Raw genomic sequence first — 23,789 nt, 5'->3', positions numbered from 1 at the left:
GTGATTATAAGCCAGCTGTTGGGTAACAACAGACCAAGATCTCAGAGTGTGATTATAAGCCAGCCGTTGGGTAACAACTGACCAAGATCTCAGAGTGTGATTATAAGCCAGCCGTTGGGTAACAACTGACCAAGATCTCAGAGTGTGATTATAAGCCATATATATTCAGCCGGTGGGCCCGTATTTATAAAGTGTCTCCAAGCAGGGATGATATACCGTCAGTTTTGCCTTTAAATTGAGATGATAATGAATAAGATTACCTGGACGGGGGGAGGAGACACTTTGTGAATTCAGCTACTCGACCTCTTCATGATGTCATAACAGTCATCCTCATACATTATCCACTCAGGTATAATGGAAAAAGCAGAGAATATATCAACTTGGAGGCTGCTGAGGGGAGAACGACTCATAATAATGGCCGGAATGGAGAAAATAGAACGGCATCAAAGACCCGGAAACCATGGAAACCATGTGTTTGATATCTTTGATACCGTTCCACTGATTCCGCTCCAGCCTTGACCACAAGCCCGTCCTCCCCAACCTCCTGTGGTGTCAACATAAACAATATGGTTTCTTCTATATGAATTCAAACCTGTATTCTGAATCTATAACCAGAGTGTTCGTCTCTCAAGGACTTTAGCTAAAGAATAACCATACAAGGTGTCCATCTAGAGGATTATGCAAAAGTTGCAGGCTCACTGGGGATAGGGGGAGGAGCACCCGAAGAGGAGGAGCATGATACTACAGCATCCCTAAATGACAATCTTGACCTTCACCAACTCTATTTCATGACATTCATATCTATATCTCTCTGTGTCTCTCAGACTGTATCTAAGCTCACGTTCACATGTGTATTTTGCTAGCATTGATTTAGTTGACAGCTGCTCTGTTGTGTGAAGATTTGACTTGCAATTACTGTGATATGCGGTTGCCGTAAATGTACATTTACATGTTATTCTTATCCAGAGTGACTTACACTTAGTGCATTCGTCTTTAGATAACTAGGTGGGACAACAACACATAGTAAATACATTTTTCCTCAATAAAGTATCTTTCAGCAAAGTCAGAAGAGTCAAGTGCCAGTGTTAGTTCAGCAAAGGCATTATGTATGTTTATTTTATTTGATGTTTTTTTTGTTTTTTTTGTGTGTGTGTGGGGGGGGGGGGGGGGGTCGGGGTTAGCAGGGGTGCGAGGGGGGGTGCTTTCTTACCTACCTTAGTAGGGAGTTGTGTTTTATTTGTTAAGCACTTGAAATGCATCCTCTTTAACAAATGTGCTATATAAATGAAGTTTGATTTGATTAGAATAGAATAGGGCATTCATCCACACATATTATCAATGCTTACAGACCATTTTGAGCTGCAAAGTGAGACAGCTAGCATTTACACTGGGATGGTTTAATTTATTTGTAGCTCAGATACCCATTTTGGATCTTCATGAATGAACTTATGATATGTATGTAAATAGATAGTATAGCTACATCAGTGAATGATTTGTTTCATTGTATTGCTGTTGCTCCACATTTCATCATGGTGATGGTCATGCAATCTTCGAACGTTTCACCACATTCACTACACTAGTTCGCAATAGCGCTGTCACTCAACGACTCCACAGTGAAACACATTGACACTGTTTGTCTGTAAACAAAGTCCTTTTACATGACATGGAGATCTGCACTAAAACCTTTTAGAAGGAAATGATTGGCCTGTTTTAGTCGCGTAGTTATCGTTAGTGTAACGAGAAACAGTATTGCACAGTTCAACTGTGTGAAATACAGATACATTTATTCTCTCTCTCTCTCTCTCTCTCTCTCCCTCTCTCTCTCTCTCTCCCCTCTCTCTCTCTCTCTCTCTCTCTCTCTCTATATATATATATATATATATATATATATAGATAGTCGCTCATTTGATATTTCATAGAGTATAAATGTGACTGCCTATGAGTCTGCCTGTGACAGTCCGTGCTTGCTGGCTGTATTGTCCTTCCCTTGTCTACATTGACATGTCTTTACCACCTAAATGACATTCTCAACCTTTAGCTACCCTCTCTATTCCATTACACTCATACCTCTCTTTCTCTGTGTCGCTAAGCCCATATCTAAACTAACACTCACATTTGTCTTTTAATAGCACGGATTTTGATAACAGCTACTTTGTCACTTGCAATGACTGTAGTATATGTTTGTCTCACCTGACTTAGTACAAGTCGTGTTAGATAAGAGTGTCTGCTAAATGACCAAAATGTAATGTAAATGTATGCTTGTGCCTGTGACCATCACTCTTAGTGAAATGCAAAGATACATTTACATTACATTTCGACTAGATAGTATACAGCTTATGTCAGAATTGACTTTTCATTACAGGTTTTTAGTAGAACTGATGCAGCAGGTTAACAGAATGAGCGTAGCCGTTTAGGAGAGGTAGGTTTAGGCTTATGTCAAATGTTAGCTAAAATGCTAAAGGCCATGTTGTTCCTGTGCCTGCCAGGTGTAGCTTACCTCTCCCACTCAAATAACATTGGGAGGGGCCTGGGCTTCTGGCTGGCTCCTCTTATTTCCCTGGCAAATGTTGTCACCACCAGTTCAGTTCCCCTCCTTCCCACATCCCTCCCTTACTGTCACAGTCTCAAGTCAGAGAGGACAACTCCTCAGAGGATAATGGAGGCTCCTGGAAGAAGGACCTTTGTCGCTCTGTGTTTCTACACTGCACTACTTACTCTCTCAGGTAAGAGGAAGAAGAAACACTCATGTTAATTGAATGTCATTTCAGGAGAAATTCATTCAATGTTTTGCGAGTGTAACCAAAAGCGTTACAATCAACATCAACATTGCCAATTATCTTTCATTAGTTGGATCCTCATCGAGCCACTAGACTGTATTTGATTTGATCAGTTATTACGCGCATGATAGAATGGTACTTCTTTAATCATAGTGTATAGGACAGAGATACCCCTATGCATGTGTGTTAATGCGAAGCGTTGATGTTCGTGTTGGTCCACAATTATTCTATGGTGGTTGACTAAGTTGTTACTATGTAGGTATGTTAGATTGCAGTAGCTACCGATATTTATTATCTGATTGCATGTGTTCATATGCGTTTTTTGGTTGGACTTTTATGGTCGTAATGAAGGGGATTTGAGCATTTCTGTAGTAAGCAAAAGAGGCAGGAAGGACACACTGGAAAGAGTTCATCAACCAGGCCTCTGCTGACTCAGCTTGGAGTCTGTCTAATCAGGGATTGACTGGGAACAGAAATCGACCCTGGCTTTTCTATCAAACTGGCCCATCAGGGACGGACTGGGAACAGAAATCGACCCTGGCTTTTCTATCAAACTGGTCCATCAGGGACGAACTGGGAACAGAAATCGACCCTGGCTTTTCTATCAAACTGGCCCATTTCTTTCCTCAAGTCCTCCACACTGGCGCATTTGTTAGCTGGTTCGGTCCATCTGGCATTTGCCAGAATTTCCCTATGGCCAGTCCCTGTTGATGATAACAGATATCCAACCAATGGACCAAACGACCTGATAAGCCGACCCCCTGATGCCCTAACACAACAATAGAACTCACTTCAGATGGCCCATTGTCTCAGTAAACTCCACTGTCTCTTATCCAGTGGTGAAAGTAGATGTCTTAGTAAAGATCGGTCATATCACCTATAACATGTCCTGCCTTTTAATGTGGCATAAACACAACCAGTCATGATGTTTTAATCTGATTGTCTAACAATCACTTCAATCACTTCATTAAAGCTAGGCTATGGGCGCACGTTCGTCCACTCAACAAATGATTCCAGCATCCAATTTGATGAATGGAAAGAGACATCTGTTACAAAACACTTTAATGTGTAAGCCTTTACTCCTGTAGCCTGAATTTATGCTTCCACTGCTTTCCGTGCCTTGGCAAAACGTAAGTGTTCTGATCAAACCACAACAGCAATTTGGAGCGTATGCCAACCGGTTTGAAGTCAATTTGCAAATGTTTCATGCACCTGACATGCGGTAATGTTAAATGATGGTGTAATAGCATATAGTTTTCTAGGCATTTTGTGTTCATTATTGTGATAGGCTCACATTTTACCATTACGGCGTATACCCCACTATTTATTTTGCCGGGATGCCATAACGGACTGTACTGGCTTACTTTCACCCCAGCTCTTATCACCCCAACAATCCCGGGCTTGGTTAGAGAAAACAGTGGCAGCAGTGGGTTCAGGACACTCTTGTCCTGCTTATTCAACCAGACTGGTCACATCGACTAGACGTACCATACTGTAGTAAACATAAATCTGGGACACTCAAATCAGCATATGTTACGTTAGGTATGGTTGAAAAACAAAAGGAGAGCCACACACTCTAGGTGCTCAGATGCAATAATTTTATAGCCAACATTTTGTATAATGACAAACACCGTGAGTCACTAGTTTATATAGTTTGAAAGGACACACACAGGTGTCTGTAATCATGGCTGGTTGTGGCTTGATTTCATTGGTTGATTTACAGATATATAGAACATATAAACAATCCTGAATGGTTAACATCTGATCATAAATACAATTTGGCTACATTGGCCTACCAACATAATTTACAATTGTTAGCAAAAACACAACAATCAGAAGAATAGCTTCAGATCAAAGTCTAAGTTAAGACCGAAGGGCACAAGGGTCTTTAAATTAAAGATCCAGGTGGCCTCTCGCGTTAACAATAAATGGTTGAGGTCACTCCCTTTCCTAGGGAAGGTGAAGTGTTCGATGCCGATATAGCGAAGGGACAGAATAGAGTGGTTTGTTTCCAAAAGAGGGCCGCAACTGGGTACGTCGAGTTTTTGCACCTAATGGTGCTATGATGCACAGAGATTCTTACTTTTAGTTCGTGCTTCATTTTGCCCACATAAGTTTTACCACAAGGACAAGTTATAAGATAAATAACTGCCTTAGTGGAGCACGTGATAACACCTTTGATTGGGATCAGTTTCTCTGTTTGGGGGTGTTTGAAGGATCTAAATTTGTAAGTGCCATTGCATTGAGAACAGCCATTAATTACACTTGTAATTTTGATCCGGTAGAGGCACAAGGAGACATTGTGAAGGGGTATTTTGTGGTAAATCAGAGTTAATGTGGTGGTAAACAAATTAATCTCTGAATTATGACTTTAGCATTTTAGCTAATTAACTACTTTTGAGCTACTTTGCAACTACTTAGCATGTTAGCTAACCCTTCCCCTAACCCTAACCTCAACTCTTTAACCTAACTCCAAATCTTAACCCTAACCTTTTAACCTAACTCCTAACCTCAACCCCTAACCCCCAGAGCTAACGTTAGCCACCCAGCTAACGTTAGCTACAACAAGTTGGAAATCCAGAACATACACATACAATACAGAACATACACATACAAACGACAGCATACAGAAGCACACAAACATCAACAACATCACACCTGCCCAGACCCACCTGCTCACACCCCAATCTCCAGCGCCGCATCACTCTCCACCACATGGCATCAACCGGCACCATTTGGTTTCTCTTCATCGCCCACACACTTTCAGTAAGGCATTTGACCTTTCCATTGTGTTAGCGATTGGTTGATTTACAGTTTTTAAGTATACGTTTTTTCAAGATTCTTGGTATTCATAACATATTTGGGCTCCCGAGTGGCACTGCATCTCCGTGCAAGAGGCATCACTACAGTCCCTGGTTTGAATCCAGGCTGTATGACTTCTGGCCATGATTGGGAGTCCCATAGGGCGGCGTACAATTGGCCGTCATTGTAAATAAGAATTTGTTCTTAACTGACTTGCCTAGTTAAAGAGTTTAGCAAATTAACATATTGTACAAATTGTAATTCGTAACATACAGTATCATACGAATTCTAATTCATAACATACAGTATCATACGAAATGGATGATGGAAATCCACAAATTAATACATAACATACGAAACGTAACAATTCATTCCAAATGAAGTGTCTCGGATTTGCGTACAGAACAATACAAAAAGCTCTGAGACCAGGTTGATTCAACACTGACACACACACACACACTGACACACACACACACACACACACACACACACACACACACACACACACACACACACACACACACACACACACACACACACACACACACACACACTATCAGAATGGTGGGTGTAGCTGGTGTATGCAGTCAGGCCCAGGAGAGCAGAGAATTGTGAGGAATGTAACTTTACTCAGAATAATGAATGGTGCAAGGTAAAACAATACACTTGCCCAAACACAAACACACGAACATCAACTTTTACACCCGGGCATTATCGAACATGACATAAAACAATCCCGCACAACACCATGGGGGAAACAGAGGGTTAAATACATGAACAATAATTAGGGGAATAAAAAACAGGTGTGTAGAAACAAAGACAAAACAAATGGAAAATGAAGAGTGGCTAGTAGACCGGCGATGCCGAGAGCCGAGCGCCGCACGAACAAGGAGAGGAACCGACTTCGGCTGAAGTCGTGACACACACACACTCCCAGTGATGGCCAAACTGCTACCCGTGGCCAGCAGGCCACTCAGAGTGTGACATGGATGGGGGAAGGCTGTTTCTACTATTAAAGTTTAGGACATAACACCAGGCACAGAGTTAATCTATTGTGATGAACAACAGGGGGGTCCAGCAGGGCCTGGACGTCCACTTGGAGAACTGGACTGACTGGGGAGGATGGAGGGAGCGAGAGAGCAGGAGAGGGAGGGAGGGGGAGAGAAGGAATAGAGGTGAGGGGAGGAACAGTGGAAGGAGGGAGGGAGAGAGAGGTGAGGGAAGAGAGAGAGGGGGGGTGAGGGACAAGAAAGAGGGAGGGAGAGAAAGAGACAGAAAGGAAGGGAGGGGGGATAGAGGACGGGCATAAAAACAGAAAGGGTGAGAAAGTGATAGGGGAGCGGGGAGATACAGGGAGAGGGAGGTGGAGAAAGAGAAGGAAAGGGGGGGGGTGTATTTACCTTTATACCGCCTAGCTACCTGCCTGCTGCTGCTTAATCTGAGCTGGCAACAACACACTTATGACATCACCCAGTCCCTTACTAATCGTAGAAACCCAACCCTGCCTTTGGCAAAATAGCTGCAAAACCTTTTGTTTGTTATTTTGAGAAAGAAAGACAATGTTGAAGACACCAAACCTAATGACAGTAAATGTCAGTTCATTAACAGAGTCCATTTTCTATTGGATGTCGTAACTCAAAGGTGATTGTTTTTCTGTCAGTTATCAGCGTGGGAACTGCTTGCTACCGTAATGTAAACAGAGCAGTGTACAATATTCAACGGCTACATCATACAGCTTAAGGATGTTTGCTTTAATACCAGTTAGTAGTAACAAGACACAAGGCTTGTCATTGGCTCTAAGAATTGGGTTAATATTTGCTTACCTCAGTTTCAGGACAGAGTTCTGGATAAAGTAAATGGAATGATAGTATGCCACAGATGTGTCAATCATGTAAACGTATCTCAATCTAACTTATTCTTTCTGCTCTATGAAGCGCAGCATGAAGAGATGTAGACGGCCATCTTTACTTTTCATGTTAATTAGGACCATGCCTCAGGACTACCTGGCATGATGACTCCTTGCTGTCCCCAGTCCACCTGGCCGTGCTGCTGCTCCAGTTTCAACTGTTCTGCCCGCGGCTATGGAACCCTGACCTGTTCCGTGCTACCTGTCCAAATCCTGCTGTTTTCAACTCTCTAGAGACAGCAGGAGCGGTAGAGATACTCTCAATGATCGGTTATGAAAAGCCAACTGACATTTACTCTTGAGGTGCTGACTTGTTGCACCCTCGACAACTACTGTGATTATTATTATTTGACCATGCTGGTCATTTATGAACATTTGAACATCTTGGCCATGTTCTGTTATAATCTCCACCCGGCACAGCCAGAAGAGGACTGGCCACCCCTCATAGCCTGGTTCCTCTCTAGGTTTCTTCCCAGGTTTTGGCCTTTCTAGGGTGTTTTTCCTAGCCACCGTGCTTCTACACCTGCATTGCTTGCTGTTCGGCGTTTTAGGCTGAGTTTCTGTACAGCACCTTGAGATATCAGCTGATGTAAGAAGGGCTATAAAAATAAATTTGATTTGATTTTAATTAAAAGATCAGGGCCCTTATTCATAAAGCATCTAGGAGCAGGGGTGCCTGTCCATATAATCTTATTCATTATGATCAAGAAGGCAAAACTGATCCTAGATCAGCACTCTTACTCTGAGATGCTTTATGAGGGCCCATATTGTACCTGTTTTGTATGTACCAGTAGCTTCGTGTGTGACATGTTTACACCCCCCCCCCCCCACCTCGCAGAAACATATACCACTATGTACATCTAATGAGAAACATTGCAGGTTCTAAGGTAGAATCTTTGCATTTGTTATTAGTGTGATAGAGTCCACACTCTGAGACTAATTTGTTAATTTCTTTCTCTCTCTATAGCTCACTCTCTTGCTGCTTCCCCCTATAACACTCTCTCTCACCCCTTCCTTCCCTCCTCTATAATACTCTCTCACCCCTTCCTTCCCTTCTTTATAATACTCTCTCTCACCCCTTCCTTCCCTCCTCTATTATAGTCTCTCACCCCTTCCTTCCCTTCTTTATAATACTCTCTCTCACCCCTTCCTTCCCTCCTCTATAATACTCTCTCTCACCCCTTCCTTCCCTCCTCTATTATAGTCTCTCTCACACCTTCCTTTCCTCCTCTATAATACTCTCTCTCACACCTTCCTTTCCTCCTCTATAATACTCTCTCTCACCCCTTCCTTCCCTCCTCTATAATACTCTCTCTCACCCCTTCCTTCCCTTCTTTATAATACTCTCTCTCACCCCTTCCTTCCCTTCTTTATAATACTCTCTCTCACGCCTTCCTTCTCTCTTCTATAATACTCTCTCTCACCCTTCCTTCCCTTCTCTATAATACTCTCTCTCACCCCTTCCTTCTCTCTTCTATAATACTCTCTCTCACCCTTCCTTCCCTTCTCTATTAATACTCTCTCTCACCCCTTCCTTCTCTCCTCTATAATACTCTCTCTCACCCTTCCTTCCCTTCTCTATAATACTCTCTCTCACCCCTTCCTTCCCTTCTCTATAATACTCTCTCTCACCCCTTCCTTCTCTCCTCTATAATACTCTCTCTCACCCCTTCCTTCCCTTCTCTATAATACTCTCTCTCACCCCTTCCTTCCCTTCTTTATAATACTCTCTCTCACCCCTTCCTTCCCTTCTTTATAATACTCTCTCTCACCCCTTCCTTCTCTCTTCTATAATACTCTCTCTCACCCTTCCTTCCCTTCTCTATAATACTCTCTCTCACCCCTTCCTTCTCTCCTCTATAATACTCTCTCTCACCCTTCCTTCCCTTCTCTATAATACTCTCTCTCACCCCTTCCTTCCCTTCTCTATAATACTCTCTCTCACCCCTTCCTTCCCTTCTCTATAATACTCTCTCTCACCCCTTCCTTCTCTCTTCAATAATTCTCTCTCTCACCCTTCCTTCTCTCTTCTATAATACTCTCTCTCACCCTTCCTTCCTTTCTCTATAATACTCTCTCTCACCCCTTCCTTCTCTCCTCTATAATACTCTCTCTCACCCTTCCTTCCCTTCTCTATAATACTCTCTCTCACCCCTTCCTTCCCTTCTCTATAATACTCTCTCTCACCCTTCCTTCCCTTCTCTATAATACTCTCTCTCACCCCTTCCTTCCCTTCTTTATAATACTCTCTCTCACCCCTTCCTTCCCTTCTTTATAATACTCTCTCTCACCCCTTCCTTCTCTCTTCTATAATACTCTCTCTCACCCCTTCCTTCCCTTCTCTATAATACTCTCTCTCACCCCTTCCTTCTCTCTTCTATAATACTCTCTCTCACCCTTCCTTCCCTTATCTATAATACTCTCTCTCACCCCTTCCTTCCCTTCTCTATAATACTCTCTCTCACCCCTTCCTTCTCTCCTCTATAATACTCTCTCTCACCCCTTCCTTCCCTTCTCTATAATACTCTCTCTCACCACTTCCTTCCCTTCTCTATAATACTCTCTCTCACCCCTTCCTTCCCTTCTCTATAATACTCTCTCTCACCCCTTCCTTCCCTCCTCTATAATACTTTCTCTCACCCCTTCCTTCCCTTCTCTATAATACTCTCTCTCACCCCTTCCTTCTCTCTTCTATAATACTCTCTCTCACCCTTCCTTCCCTTCTCTATAATACTCTCTCTCACCCCTTCCTTCTCTCCTCTATAATACTCTCTCTCACCCTTCCTTCCCTTCTCTATAATACTCTCTCTCACCCCTTCCTTCCCTTCTCTATAATACTCTCTCTCACCCCTTCCTTCTCTCTTCTATAATACTCTCTCTCACCCTTCCTTCTCTCTTCTATAATACTCTCTCTCACCCTTCCTTCCCTTCTCTATAATACTCTCTCTCACCCCTTCCTTCTCTCTTCTATAATACTCTCTCTCACCCCTTCCTTCCCTTCTCTATAATACTCTCTCTCACCCCTTCCTTCCCTTCTCTATAATACTCTCTCTCACCCCTTCCTTCTCTCTTCTATAATACTCTCTCTCACCCCTTCCTTCCCTTCTCTATAATACTCTCTCACCCCTTCCTTCTCTCTTCTATAATACTCTCTCTCACCCCTTCCTTCCCTTCTCTATAATACTCTCTCTCACCCCTTCCTTCTCTCTTCTATAATACTCTCTCTCACCCTTCCTTCTCTCTTCTATAATACTCTCTCTCACCCTTCCTTCCCTTCTCTATAATACTCTCTCTCACCCTTCCTTCTCTCTTCTATAATACTCTCTCTCACCCCTTCCTTCCCTTCTCTATAATACTCTCTCTCACCCTTCCTTCCCTTCTCTATAATACTCTCTCTCACCCTTCCTTCCCTTCTCTATAATACTCTCTCTCACCCTTCCTTCCCTTCTCTATAATACTCTCTCTCACCCTTCCTTCCCTTCTCTATAATACTCTCTCTCACCCTTCCTTCCCTTCTCTATAATACTCTCTCTCACCCCTTCCTTCTCTCCTCTATAATACTCTCTCTCACCCTTCCTTCCCTTCTCTATAATACTCTCTCTCACCCCTTCCTTCTCTCCTCTATAATACTCTCTCTCACCCTTCCTTCCCTTCTCTATAATACTCTCTCTCACCCTTCCTTCCCTTCTCTATAATACTCTCTCTCACCCTTCCTTCCCTTCTCTATAATACTCTCTCACCCCTTCCTTCCCTTCTCTATAATACTCTCTCTCACCCTTCCTTCCCTTCTCTATAATACTCTCTCTCACCCCTTCCTTCTCTCCTCTATAATACTCTCTCTCACCCCTTCCTTCTCTCCTCTATAATACTCTCTCTCACCCTTCCTTCCCTTCTCTATAATACTCTCTCTCACCCCTTCCTTCTCTCCTCTATAATACTCTCTCTCACCCCTTCCTTCCCTTCTCTATAATACTCTCTCACCCCTTCCTTCTCTCCTCTATAATACTCTCTCTCACCCCTTCCTTCCCTTCTCTATAATACTCTCTCTCACCCCTTCCTTCTCTCCTCTATAACACTCTCTCTCACCCCTTCCTTCTCTCCTCTATAATACTCTCTCACCCCTTCCTTCTCTCCTCTATAATACTCTCTCTCACCCTTCCTTCCCTTCTCTATAATACTCTCTCTCACCCCTTCCTTCCCTTCTCTATAATACTCTCTCTCACCCCTTCCTTCTCTCCTCTATAACACTCTCTCTCACCCCTTCCTTCTCTCCTCTATAATACTCTCTCACCCCTTCCTTCTCTCCTCTATAATACTCTCTCTCACCCCTTCCTTCCCTCCCTCCTCAGAAGTAAACTCAGAGTTCGTCCACATTCCGTCCGTGCTCAATGGCGTCAAAGGGAAGTCCCTCCTCCTCTCTGTGGAGACTCACTTTCAAAATGAGGATGTTGAGATCCAGGGCAGCTGGTACCAGACCCGACCGGGGGGCCCCAAAACCCTGCTGGTGACCTTCCACAACCATTCAGCCATCATGGTGGCCTCCATGAGACACAGGAACCGCTTCTTTTTCCAGCCCCCCAACGCCTCTCTCCTGATCCCCAGGCTGGACGAGGCGGCGGAGGGGGACTATCACCTGGACCTGGACATTCACTTCCCCCAGAGACAGGAGCTCGTCAGGGTCGAGAGGACCATCCATGTCACTGTAGATGGTGAGTTGGTGGTTGACACCAGAGAATCTTATGTCAATCTCTATTTTTACATCATTGATTGACGAGCTATACATCTTATATATGTTGTGTACATAGGCAGATCATTGTGGAATGTTGCATGTATGGAACATTTCCGCCTGGCTGCATCAATCCAATTGCCATGTACTTCGAAAGACTTAAAGACCTTTCCGGTAAATCGTTTAACGGACTGCATTACAATACTGTTTATTTCATCAGCATACTCACTGTTCTATCTCTCCCCTTCTCCAGTACCCGTGTCCACTCCTGTTATCAGGAAGACCCCATCTTCTACAGTTGTTGAGGACAAGGAGAACGTGACGTGGACCTGCTGGGTGGAGAACGGGACCAGGGTTCAGTACCAGTGGCTGAGGAACAACATGCCCCTAGATGCTAGTGATCGCCATCAGTTCTCACAGGATAACTCTACTCTGGTGATGAATCCTGTGAGGAAGAAGGACATTGGACAGTACCGCTGCCTGGCCAGGAACCACATCAGCCAGAGACAGAGCCACACCCTGGACCTTAATGTATTCTGTAAGTACTGTTGGTCTGTCTAAAACAGCACACCCCTGTTGGTCTAAAACAGCACACCCCTGTTGGTCTGTCTAAAACAGCACACCCCTATTGGTCTAAAACAGCACACCCTTGTTGGTCTGTCTAAAACAGCACACCACTGTTGGTCTGTCTAGAACAGCACACCCATGTTGGTCTGTTTAAAACAGCACACCCGTGTTCGTCTGTCTAAAACAGCACACCCCTGTTGGTCTGTCTAAAACAGCACACCCCTGTTGGTCTAAAACAGCACACCCCTATTGGTCTGTCTAAAACAGCACACCCCTGTTGGTCTATCTAAAACAGCACACCCCTGTTGGTCTAAAACAGCACACCCCTGTTGGTCTAAAACAGCACACCCCTATTGGTCTGTCTAAAACAGCACACCCCTGTTGGTCTATCTAAAACAGCACACCCCTGTTGGTCTAAAACAGCACACCCCTGTTGGTCTGTCTAAAACAGCACACCCCTGTTTGTCTGTCTAAAACAGCACACCCCTGATGGTCTAAAACTACACACCCATGTAGGTCTGTCTAAAACAGCACACCCCTGTTGGTCTGTCTAAAACAGCACACCCCTGTTGGTCTAAAACAGCACACCCCTGTTGGTCTATCGAAAACAGCACACCCCTGTTGGTCTAAAACAGCACACCCCTGTTGGTCTGAAACAGCACACCCCTGTTGGTCTATCTAAAATAGCACACCCCTGTTGGTCTATCTAAAACAGCACACCCCTGTTGGTCTAAAACAGCACACCCCTGTTGGTATAAAACAGCACACCCCTGTTGGTCTAAAACAGCACACCCCTGTTGGTCTGTCTAAAACAGCACACCCCTGTTGGTCTGTCTAAAACAACACACCCCTGTTGGTCTGTCTAAAACAGCACACCCCTGTTGGTCTAAAATAGCACACCCCTGTTGGTCTGTATAAAACAGCACACCCCTGTTGGTCTGTCTAAAACAGCACACCCCTGTTGGTCTATCTAAAACAGCACACCCCTGTTGGTGTAAAACAGCACACCCCTGTTGGTCTGTCTAAAACAGCACACCCCTGTGGGTCTGTCTAAAACAGCACACCCCTGTTAGTCTAAAACAGCACACCCCTGTTGGTCTAAAACAACACACCCCTGTTGGTCTATCTAAAACAGCACACCCCTGTTGGTCTGTCTAAAAGAGCACACCCCTGTTGGTCTATCTAAAACAGCACACCCCTGTTTGTCTGTCTAAAACAGCACACCCATGTTCATCTGTCTAAAACAGCACACCCCTGTTGGTCTGTCTAAATCAGCACACCCCTGTTGGTCTAAAACAGCACACCCATGTAGGTCTGTCTAAAACAGCACACCCCTGTTGGTCTGTCTAAAACAGCACACCCCAGTTGGTCTGTCTAAATCAGCACACCCCTGTTGGTCTAAAACAGCACACCCCTGTTGGTCTAAAACAGCACACCCCTGTTGGTCTGTCTAAAACAGCACACCCCTGTTGGTCTAAAACAGCACACCCCTGTTGGTCTGTCTAAAACAACACACCCATGTTGGTCTAAAACAGCACACCCCTGTTTGTCTGTCTAAAACAGCACACCCATGTTGGTCTGTATGAAACAGCACACCCCTGTTGGTCTGTCTAAAACAGCACACCCCTGCTGGTCTGTCTAAAACAGCACACCCATGTGGGTCTATCTAAAACAGCACACCCCTGTTGGTCTAAAACAGCACACCCCTGTTGGTCTAAAACAGCACACCCCTGTTGGTCTAAAACAGCACACCCCTGTTGGTCTGTATAAAACAGCCCACCCCTGTTGGTCTGTCTAAAACAACACACCCCTGTTGGTCTGTCTAAAACAGCACACCCTGTTGGTCTAAAACAGCACACCCCTGTTGGTCTGTCTAAAACAGCACACCCCTGCTGGTCTGTCTAAAACAGCACACCCCTGTGGGTCTGTCTAAAACAGCACACCCCTGTTGTTCTGTCTAAAACAACACACCCCTGTTGGTCTATCTAAAACAGCACACCCCTGTTGGTCTGTCTAAAAGAGCACACCCCTGTTGGTCTATCTAAAACAGCACACCCCTGTCCGTCTGTCTAAAACAGCACACCCATGTTCGTCTGTCTAAAACAGCACACCCATGTTGGTCTGTCTAAAACAGCACACCCCTGTTGGTCTAAAACAGCACACCCATGTTGGTCTGTCTAAAACAGCACACCCATGTTGGTCTGTCTAAAACAGCACACCCCTGTTGGTCTAAAACAGCACACCCATGTTGGTCTAAAACAGCACACCCATGTTCGTCTGTCTAAAACAGCACACCCATGTTGGTCTGTCTAAAACAGCCCACCCCTGTTGGTCTAAAACAGCACACCCATGTTGGTCTGTCTAAAACAGCATACCCCTGTTGGTCTAAAACAGCACACCCCTGTTGGTCTAAAACAGCACACCCCTGTTGTTCTGTCTAAAACAACACACCCCTGTTGGTCTATCTAAAACAGCACACCCCTGTTGGTCTGTCTAAAAGAGCACACCCCTGTTGGTCTATCTAAAACAGCACACCCCTGTCCGTCTGTCTAAAACAGCACACCCATGTTCGTCTGTCTAAAACAGCACACCCATGTTGGTCTGTCTAAAACAGCACACCCCTGTTGGTCTAAAACAGCACACCCATGTTGGTCTGTCTAAAACAGCACACCAATGTTCGTCTGTCTAAAACAGCACACCCCTGTTGGTCTAAAACAGCACACCCATGTTGGTCTGTCTAAAACAGCACACCCCTGTTGGTCTAAAACAGCACACCCATGTTCGTCTGTCTAAAACAGCACACCCATGTTGGTCTGTCTAAAACAGCCCACCCCTGTTGGTCTAAAACAGCACACCCATGTTGGTCTGTCTAAAACAGCACACCCCTGTTGGTCTAAAACAGCACACCCCTATTGGTCTGTCTAAAACAGCACACCCCTATTGGTCTGTCTAAAACAGCATACCCCTGTTGGTCTAAAACAGCACACCCATGTTCGTCTGTCTAAAACAGCACACCCATGTTGGTCTGTCTAAAACAGCACACCCCTGTTGGTCTAAAACAGCACACCCATGTTGGTCTGTCTAAAACAGCACACCAATGTTCGTCTGTCTAAAACAGCACACCCCTGTTGGTCTAAAACAGCACACCCATGTTGGTCTGTCTAAAACAGCACACCCATGTTGGTCTGTCTAAAACAGCCCACCCCTGTTGGTCTAAAACAGCACACCCATGTTGGTCTGTCTAAAACAGCACACCCCTGTTGGTCTAAAACATCACACCCCTATTGGTCTGTCTAAAACAGCACACCCCTATTGGTCTGTCTAAAACAGCACACCCCTGTTGGTCTAAAACAGCACACCCCTGTTGGTCTAAAACAGCACACCCATGTTGGTCTGTCTAAAACAGCCCACCCCTGTTGGCCTAAAACAGCACACCCATGTTCGTCTGTCTAAATCAGCACACCGTTGGTTGGGGAAGGAAATTAATGGCAACTTCTCATACTTTATTTTCCCCATTTTAAAGAAGTACAAAGACTTGACATCGTCCTGGCCTTCTATGAGTAATCTCAGTATGTAAATCCATCTCACCCCTGGGCACACACAGTGCAGATATTGCATTTGCATGTCTGACAGACGTCCAGTGTTCTGTGGCGATACTATCGTTGCAGTATCGCTATCGTGATGCTGTTGCGTTAATGAAACCAGGCTGGTCCTGGCAGGTTTGGAGATTGTTGGAGGTTGTTGACATATAATATGTTTGGACATTAGCCCGTCCTACAGTTGAAAATGTTATCTTCCAACAAGACAACAAATGTTGCAGTACGTCAAAACAGTTCCATTATGATAAATGCAGTTCTTAATAATTGTATTTATAGATGTAGTCAGAGGAAAGGGATTCATTAGATGGGACCTCTTTGTCTTAACATCTAATGTAACACCCATGTAGCTGTAATATCACGTTACATGACTACCTTCTACATTATTGCTCATACAGGTAGAGTTTATTATCCTATTGTGTATTTCTATCAGCAGTTATATAAATGAGTATATTACGCTGATGGCTGCTGATAACACACTTCAAGTTGGAATTGCAGAGACAGACAGAAACTGAGAGAAGATAATTACAAATAATTTACAGATGTTATTTCGTTGATACATGGTTATTCTTCATCTTACTAAGGAGGACCCCAATGATCCCTAGGCCCGACTTTGAGAAGCACTTCCCTAAGCCATTTCAGTATCACGTCGCCATTGTCATTTTTGAGGATATGAGGTTTCATTATAGGCCCCCATCTAATATGTCCAGTTTGTTTTCATATCAACAAACCCGATGTGCAAGCTAATGTGATGACCACAGTGACTAGTAGCATATCCTAGCAACTGAGGCACACAGCTCTAATGTCAGCTTTGTTTTCAATATACGACGGCCATTTCACAATGGCAAAACGCCTTCGCTAGAACCTGAATGTTTGAGCGGCCATATGGCGTTGCTTCAGGAGGACACTCTGATGGCAAAAATAAATCAAAATACAGTAATTGCCACCTGTTCAGCTAAAGGACGTGAGAAGACCTGGACTACCACTTGTCCCTGTAGCAGTGAAACCACTCTATGTCTTGTAACCTGATTTGTAGTGGCGTAAAGCTTAATAAAGAGTAGTGATACTAGCAAGAGCAGTGTATGGGCTTCTTCTTTTTTCTCATATTACTCTACTGTTACCACGCACCTGAAACAAAGATAGCTCAGATGTGCGAGTGCTTTTTGAATTTTAGTGGAGAAGAGCCAAAAGCAGCCTTTACAATGGGACGACATGTTTACTCAGTTAATGAGATTCTGAATTATTGATGATAAAACAATTCATCTTAGCTGCCAACGGATCCTAGGTTTACCACAGTCCCAATAGAGTTTGAAGTTGATTATAGTGTTTGTGACAGTATGAGCCCCTCTGATATCTTCCAGATGGTCCTTACAACCTGGCTGTAAAGTCTGACCATGGCTTGAGGACCGGGGAGGTCTTCACAGTGAACCCTGGTGAGCTGGTGTTCTTCGACTGTCAGGCCGACTCCAACCCTCCCAACAGCTGTATGTGGATCTCTAAGACCAACAACGCCACTGAGGTCATCACTGTGGGACTGCGCCTGGAGGTCACCTCATACAAGCTGGCCCAGGCCGAGGAGTTCCTGTGCAGGGCGTATAACAATGTGACCCAGAAGCAGGATGAGACCCAGTTCACCCTGGTGGTGGCCAGCCTGGGGACAGGTGGGTAGAGCTGGGCTGCTGTCCTGGTGTGCTGGAGGGAACGAAGGAGGGACTGGGAACACACACACACACACACACACACACACACACACACACACACACACGCACACACACACACACACACACACACACACACACACACACACACACACACACACACACACACACACACTCTCTGGCCTGGGTTGCTGACGTAGTGTAGGTGGGACTGAGAATCAGGTCTGGGTACCCACTGTGCACCTTATCATGCCATCAAGTACCAAGGTGAGGAAGAGGAGAAGATGAGGTGTGCTGTTAGAGGGACAAAGGGACAAATGTTACCGACATTTGAAACCTAAATGGTGTATATACTATAACCTTTTCTAAATGTGAGCAGTAGCCTTGAATGCAGATAGTCCAGGTACCTTTAGAACAGAGCCAGGTAATTCACCTAGACACAGTGAATCATAAATATTCTATTTCTTCTCAGTTGCTATGTGCCTGGCCTGTGTAAAAGTCCACTGGCTCCATAGGAGAGTAAACAGAGAAAAATAACAGCTGGTCTCATTGTTGACCACGTTTTACTGCATGTGTGGAGTTTCTATGTGTAGGTGGTTTCAATCTCCAAATGGGCAAACATACACACGATCTTGGCTACTGTATAGCAAGTGACATTGTTGAAAATATAATCTATTGAGAAGTATCTAAAAATGTTATGAACAAACTAAACTTACTAACTGTCCACCAGGTCTGAGTTGACAAGTTTACTCTTAGTTTGGACTCTATTCCCCAATGTGTAGCATTTAGTCACAATACCTGCAGGGCCTGTTTCTCAGTCACAGATTAAGCCTAGTCCATGACTAAAAAGCATTTAATTAAAAAAATCTCTATTAAATACAATAGCTAGCTTTTTAGTCCAGGATTAGGCTTAATCTGTGTCTGGGAAATTGGCTCTGTCTAAGTTTCAAAATGTTATTCTGAATGTAGAGTTATTCTCTTTTATTTGTAGGAAAGGAGAGCTATGTCCAGGAGAGCAACTCATTCTCTCCTCTGGCTGCCATCACTCTGTCCTGTCTGTTCATTACTGGCTGTATGTTACTGGTCTACTTCATAAAGACCTGTCATCATCCCAAGAGAGGTAGATGTTACGGCCCTCTTCATAAGTCTCAGGGTGACAGCAGTAACTGTGACCACAGAACACACACTACTGCTGTAGACACTAGATTTTAAAGTTTGATCACAGTACAGTAAATGTAAATTATCTGCAAATGCTATGTCAAACTGAAACAGGATATAGGAGAAAATAACGTCTTCTGACTCTCTATATCATTTGTGTTATTGATGAAGAGCAGGACTCTCTATATCATTTGTGTTATTGATGAAGAGCAGGACTCTCTATGTCATTTGTGTTATTGATGAAGAGCATGACTCTCTATATCATTTGTGTTATTGATGAAGAGCAGGACTCTCTATATCATTTGTGTTATTGATGAAGAGCAGGACTCTCTATGTCATTTGTGTTATTGATGAAGAGCAGGACTCTATATAATTTATGTTATTGATGAAGAGCATGACTCTCTATGTCATTTGTGTTATTGATGAAGAGCATGACTCTCTATATCATTTGTGTTATTGATGAAGAGCAGGACTCTCTATATCATTTGTGTTATTGATGAAGAGCAGGACTCTCTATATCATTTGTGTTATTGATGAAGAGCAGGACTCTCTATATCATTTGTGTTATTGATGAAGAGCATGACTCTCTATATCATTTGTGTTATTGATGAAGAGCATGACTCTCTATATCATTTGTGTTATTGATGAAGAGCATGACTCTCTATATCATTTGTGTTATTGATGAAGAGCAGGACTCTCTATATCATTTGTGTTATTGATGAAGAGCATGACTCTATATCATTTGTGTTATTGATGAAGAGCAGGACTCTATATAATTTATGTTATTGATGAAGAGCATGACTCTCTATGTCATTTGTGTTATTGATGAAGAGCAGGACTCTATATAATTTATGTTATTGATGAAGAGCATGACTCTCTATATCATTTGTGTTATTGATGAAGAGCAGGACTCTCTATATCATTTGTGTTATTGATGAAGAGCATGACTCTCTATATCATTTGTGTTATTGATGAAGAGCAGGACTCTCTATATCATTTGTGTTATTGATGAAGAGCAAAAAGTATCATCTTATCTTGTTTATTTTACAGTTCTCATGAACATCTATAACAGGTAAGAACATTACTGATCCCGGCTTACACATGAATAAAGACCTCTGTCTAGGTAGCCTACATCCAGTAAATGGGTTTAATTCCAGTTTATTTGCCTCTACCATGCAGACCTTTGACAGAACCGAAGCGCCCACACTGTTCAGGTAAGTCCCCTCTCTCCGGCTGCACTGTTTACTGTATACCTTATAGCCTTACATTCCTGCCTGTTGTTAGGCAATGTCGTGGACATAGCCTTAGACAAACATTACTCTTCATAAAAGCTTCACCAGCATAGAACAATTACAGTAATCACACTTGTTTGACTTGTGCAGGCTTATTTGTCCATTAGCTTGGTTGATAATTTCTTCACATTTCAGTTGGATTCGTCTGTGCTTTAGGGGACTGAGTTCAATACATTTAACTGTGGTGGGGCAGTATTCGGTTTTCCCCAAACCAAAAGTGACACGTACTAAATCAAATAGTCTACTGGGAACAAGAAACAGGATGTAAGTGGAGAGAGAATAGAACATTGACAGGTGAAGATATAAACTATTAACTACATTGTACTTGCAGGTCATGAGGATGCAACTGAAGACTTTGGCATCTATGAGTTTGTCTCTATACCTGGGAAAATGGAATCTACACAGGTATGTTGTATGTCTTGCAACAATGCAGCTTGGTACAAAAGTCCTAGTTTTCTGTTGTTACACCTCTTTCATATTGTTGTGACCCTCGCTAATGAGCCCATGTTACAATCCCCCCCATAGGGGTTAACCCTATTGGAGGAATGCGTAGCATGTTTGCCTTTAACACGTGCGACCCAGGTTCTATTCCCAACCCCACCGTTTGCTATAACATGTAGTGTCCCTAAATGTGTTTGTTTTCATTTCCCAGGCATCAAGCAGATCTCTGGCACACCTAGAGTCTGTCCAGGATTTGCATACCACCATCTATGATGTCATTCGGCACATCCCTGAAACTCCCACCCTGGCTAACCAAAGTCTGCTGTTGAAGCAGTGTGAAGCCTAACTAGAGACCAGAATATTATTAAAGATACTTTCTGAGTCCCCAAGTGGAACCATATTCTCTGTATAATGCACTATTTTTGACCAAAGCCCTATTTCTAGATAGGGAATAGGGTGCCATTTGGGACACAGTAAACATTGTGTAAATGAACTCCAGTGAGGTTTTCCTCCTGAGAAGTGTACATACCTTCACCAAAGTCCCAATCTCTGAAATCCCATGGACATTATTCATCAATGGATGAATCCAAAGAGCTTTAATGTGTGAATAAGATATATTGTATTGATCTACTGGAATCTAAGATATCTCTGCTAGTGAACTTGTTATCTGTTTGAATGACTGTGTTACTAATCCTGTCAGCCGTTCATTTACACTACAGGAACATATGGTACAGTTCCCACGTCTTACTTACTATTTTCAAATATTATATTTATTTACTTTAAAGTACAAGGGTTTTCTTTGAGATCTCATGAATATATTTTTCTCTTGTGCTATTTCAAGCTCTCTCTGGAAGTGGGCAAGTATATTTGGATGAATGAATTATCACATTGCAAGCGAGATACAGTCTGATGGCTGTGTTGTCAAACATCATGTTTTAGCATGTAAATACATCTATTCTACAGTGCATGCAATTACTTTCTTTTTTTTTCAAGAAATTACATTTTGTTTTACTGAATAAGTCCTATTTATTTCCAAGTAAACGGATGATGGTCCTCTCTTTCTGATGTAGCATTTTTTATCTTGACATTGTCAAATACACTCCATCGGAGGTTGAAATGCCAGGTGTGCTGTTGCCTGTCTGCAAAGTATCGTACAGTTTCCTGATACAGATATGTGCTTTTTGGATTTTAATAAAGATTTATAACAATTTGATTAGCCTCAAAGAGAGCAGCATCTTTCCATAATTAAATATGATGTGATAGGCCTGGTCTGGTGTGATCTGGTCTAGACAGGTCTGGTGTGGTGTGGTTAGAAAGAGGGAGTGACAGAAGGAGGGTTCAGCATGTGGCACTGTGCCTTCCATCTGCTCCTGCTGACTCATAGTCTCGAATAGTGTGTGTGTGTGTAAGGAAGAGAGAGGGCGAGTGGCGAGGTGGGAGATGGAGAGAGAGAGAGAGAATCTTAATTCAGATTCATGACTCGGGTAAAAGCAGACCAACTGCAAGAACATCTTTAGCTGTGTCAAGTGTGTTAGTTTATCCCCAGTAAGTACTGGAGGGTTTGTTATAATATTGACCAAATGCATTTTGCATTCAGAGTGTATTTTATGATGTCGGCTGCTGTTAGGAAGTCCATCTGTCTCTCTGTATGTTTTACGGGAGGATCCACTCAATACAACTGCATGACAAACAGCACTGGTGCCTGGAGGCAGCACCTCTCCTCACCTTCATTTGACAGGGAAATACTGGAGCGTCATTAAGCAGGAACTAGATTAGGTTGTGTTGTTTTAAACCAGGCTTTACTGGACCAGGTAGGCCTAATAGTGTTTGGTGCTTGAGATGATGTGTTCTAAGAAACCTTCAATTAACCCCATGATTTTTTAAACATGCCTGTAGCAATTCAATTACTATCCTATTTAATTCATGAGTTGTAGGAAGATAGGCTACATGATCAAAATGCTGCATTATGTGATGGGCTACTACCACACACACACCTATTTATGACCTTATGACAATTGTCTCTAACCAAAAGACCACATCACTTACAGTAAGTAGCCTACTATTGTCATTACTATGTTCAGGTGAGGTTGCAGGAGACACCTTGAAGTCAAATTGTATAGTTAACCTTCTATTTTACAATTCTGGAAAGCCACAGGAACGGCAGTAGCCACAGGAACGGCAGTAGCCACAGGAATGGAGGCACAGTACAGTATGTGGCTTTAGTAAATGGAAATGGCCTGATCTTCAATGAGATACATATCTGTATATTTGTTCTAAACCTGTGGGTTAGCATTCACTTCTACTCTGCTGGAACTGCATTCAATAAACAACTTCACGCACATTTTTTTTGTAGAAAACTTAAATAGAAAATAAACAAATTACTGTTTTTGACAGCATGAGAAAAAAACGTCACGCTCTGTAGCACCCATTGAACTACACTTCCCACATCTAGCAAGAAATAATAACGTGATAGATAACTAACATGGCCTCTCTCTCGCGGAGAGCAGGAGCTGAAACGTTGATAGCATTATCATCTAAAATGAACCGGTTATCTGTTGGACAAAACGTTATTTTACGATGCAGAAGATAAAGTCACTTATGGCCCGGCAGGTAAGTCCCCGAAGCCTGTCAAACGCCTTGCACTGACACAGCCGTAGCATGTTAGCCGTGTAACGTTAGCTTGCACTGCAGTTGACATCTGATCCGATAACAATATACTTGGTAACGATGATCTTGGTCTATTTAAACCACAGAACAAGATCCCAGTTAAGATATAGATTGCTGTCTCATTGAAGGAGGAAGTATGTTTTTAATTACATTTTTATTTAACAGTAACATGCAAAACATTAACATAACAGACAGAGGG

The 23,789-nt window shown here is 43.2% G+C and overlaps 1 protein-coding gene and 1 pseudogene across 1 annotated transcript; both read left to right on the top strand.

Annotated features, from left to right (window-relative positions):
- The first annotated feature begins 2,004 nt into the window (after positions 1-2,004).
- hepacam2 (HEPACAM family member 2) lies at positions 2,005-22,136 on the top strand. Its single transcript, XM_029644096.2, has 9 exons — positions 2,005-2,723; positions 11,835-12,194; positions 12,465-12,749; positions 17,736-18,035; positions 19,024-19,152; positions 20,241-20,262; positions 20,370-20,404; positions 20,814-20,887; positions 21,135-22,136. Exons 1-9 carry the CDS (start codon positions 2,441-2,443, stop codon positions 21,267-21,269), a joined length of 1,623 nt encoding a protein of 540 aa, XP_029499956.2. The 5' UTR covers positions 2,005-2,440; the 3' UTR covers positions 21,270-22,136.
- A 1,270-nt stretch (positions 22,137-23,406) lies between these two features.
- Positions 23,407-23,789, top strand: part of LOC115115609 (syndetin-like) — a 136,936-nt pseudogene continuing 136,553 nt past the window's right edge.

Source organism: Oncorhynchus nerka, linkage group LG4 (genome assembly GCF_034236695.1).
Source record: "Oncorhynchus nerka isolate Pitt River linkage group LG4, Oner_Uvic_2.0, whole genome shotgun sequence".
NCBI classification, from domain to species: domain Eukaryota; kingdom Metazoa; phylum Chordata; class Actinopteri; order Salmoniformes; family Salmonidae; genus Oncorhynchus; species Oncorhynchus nerka.
This window is presented reverse-complemented; position numbering and strand designations above follow the sequence as displayed.

Coding starts and splice junctions, on each gene's coding strand:
- hepacam2 (XM_029644096.2), top strand. CDS start 2,441: ATGTTAGCTAAAATGCTAAAGGCCATGTTGTTCCTGTGCCTGCCAGGT. Junction 20,263..20,369: donor CTCATGAACATCTATAACAG/GTAAGAACATTA, acceptor TCTACCATGCAG/ACCTTTGACAGAACCGAAGC. Junction 20,405..20,813: donor GAAGCGCCCACACTGTTCAG/GTAAGTCCCCTC, acceptor TTGTACTTGCAG/GTCATGAGGATGCAACTGAA.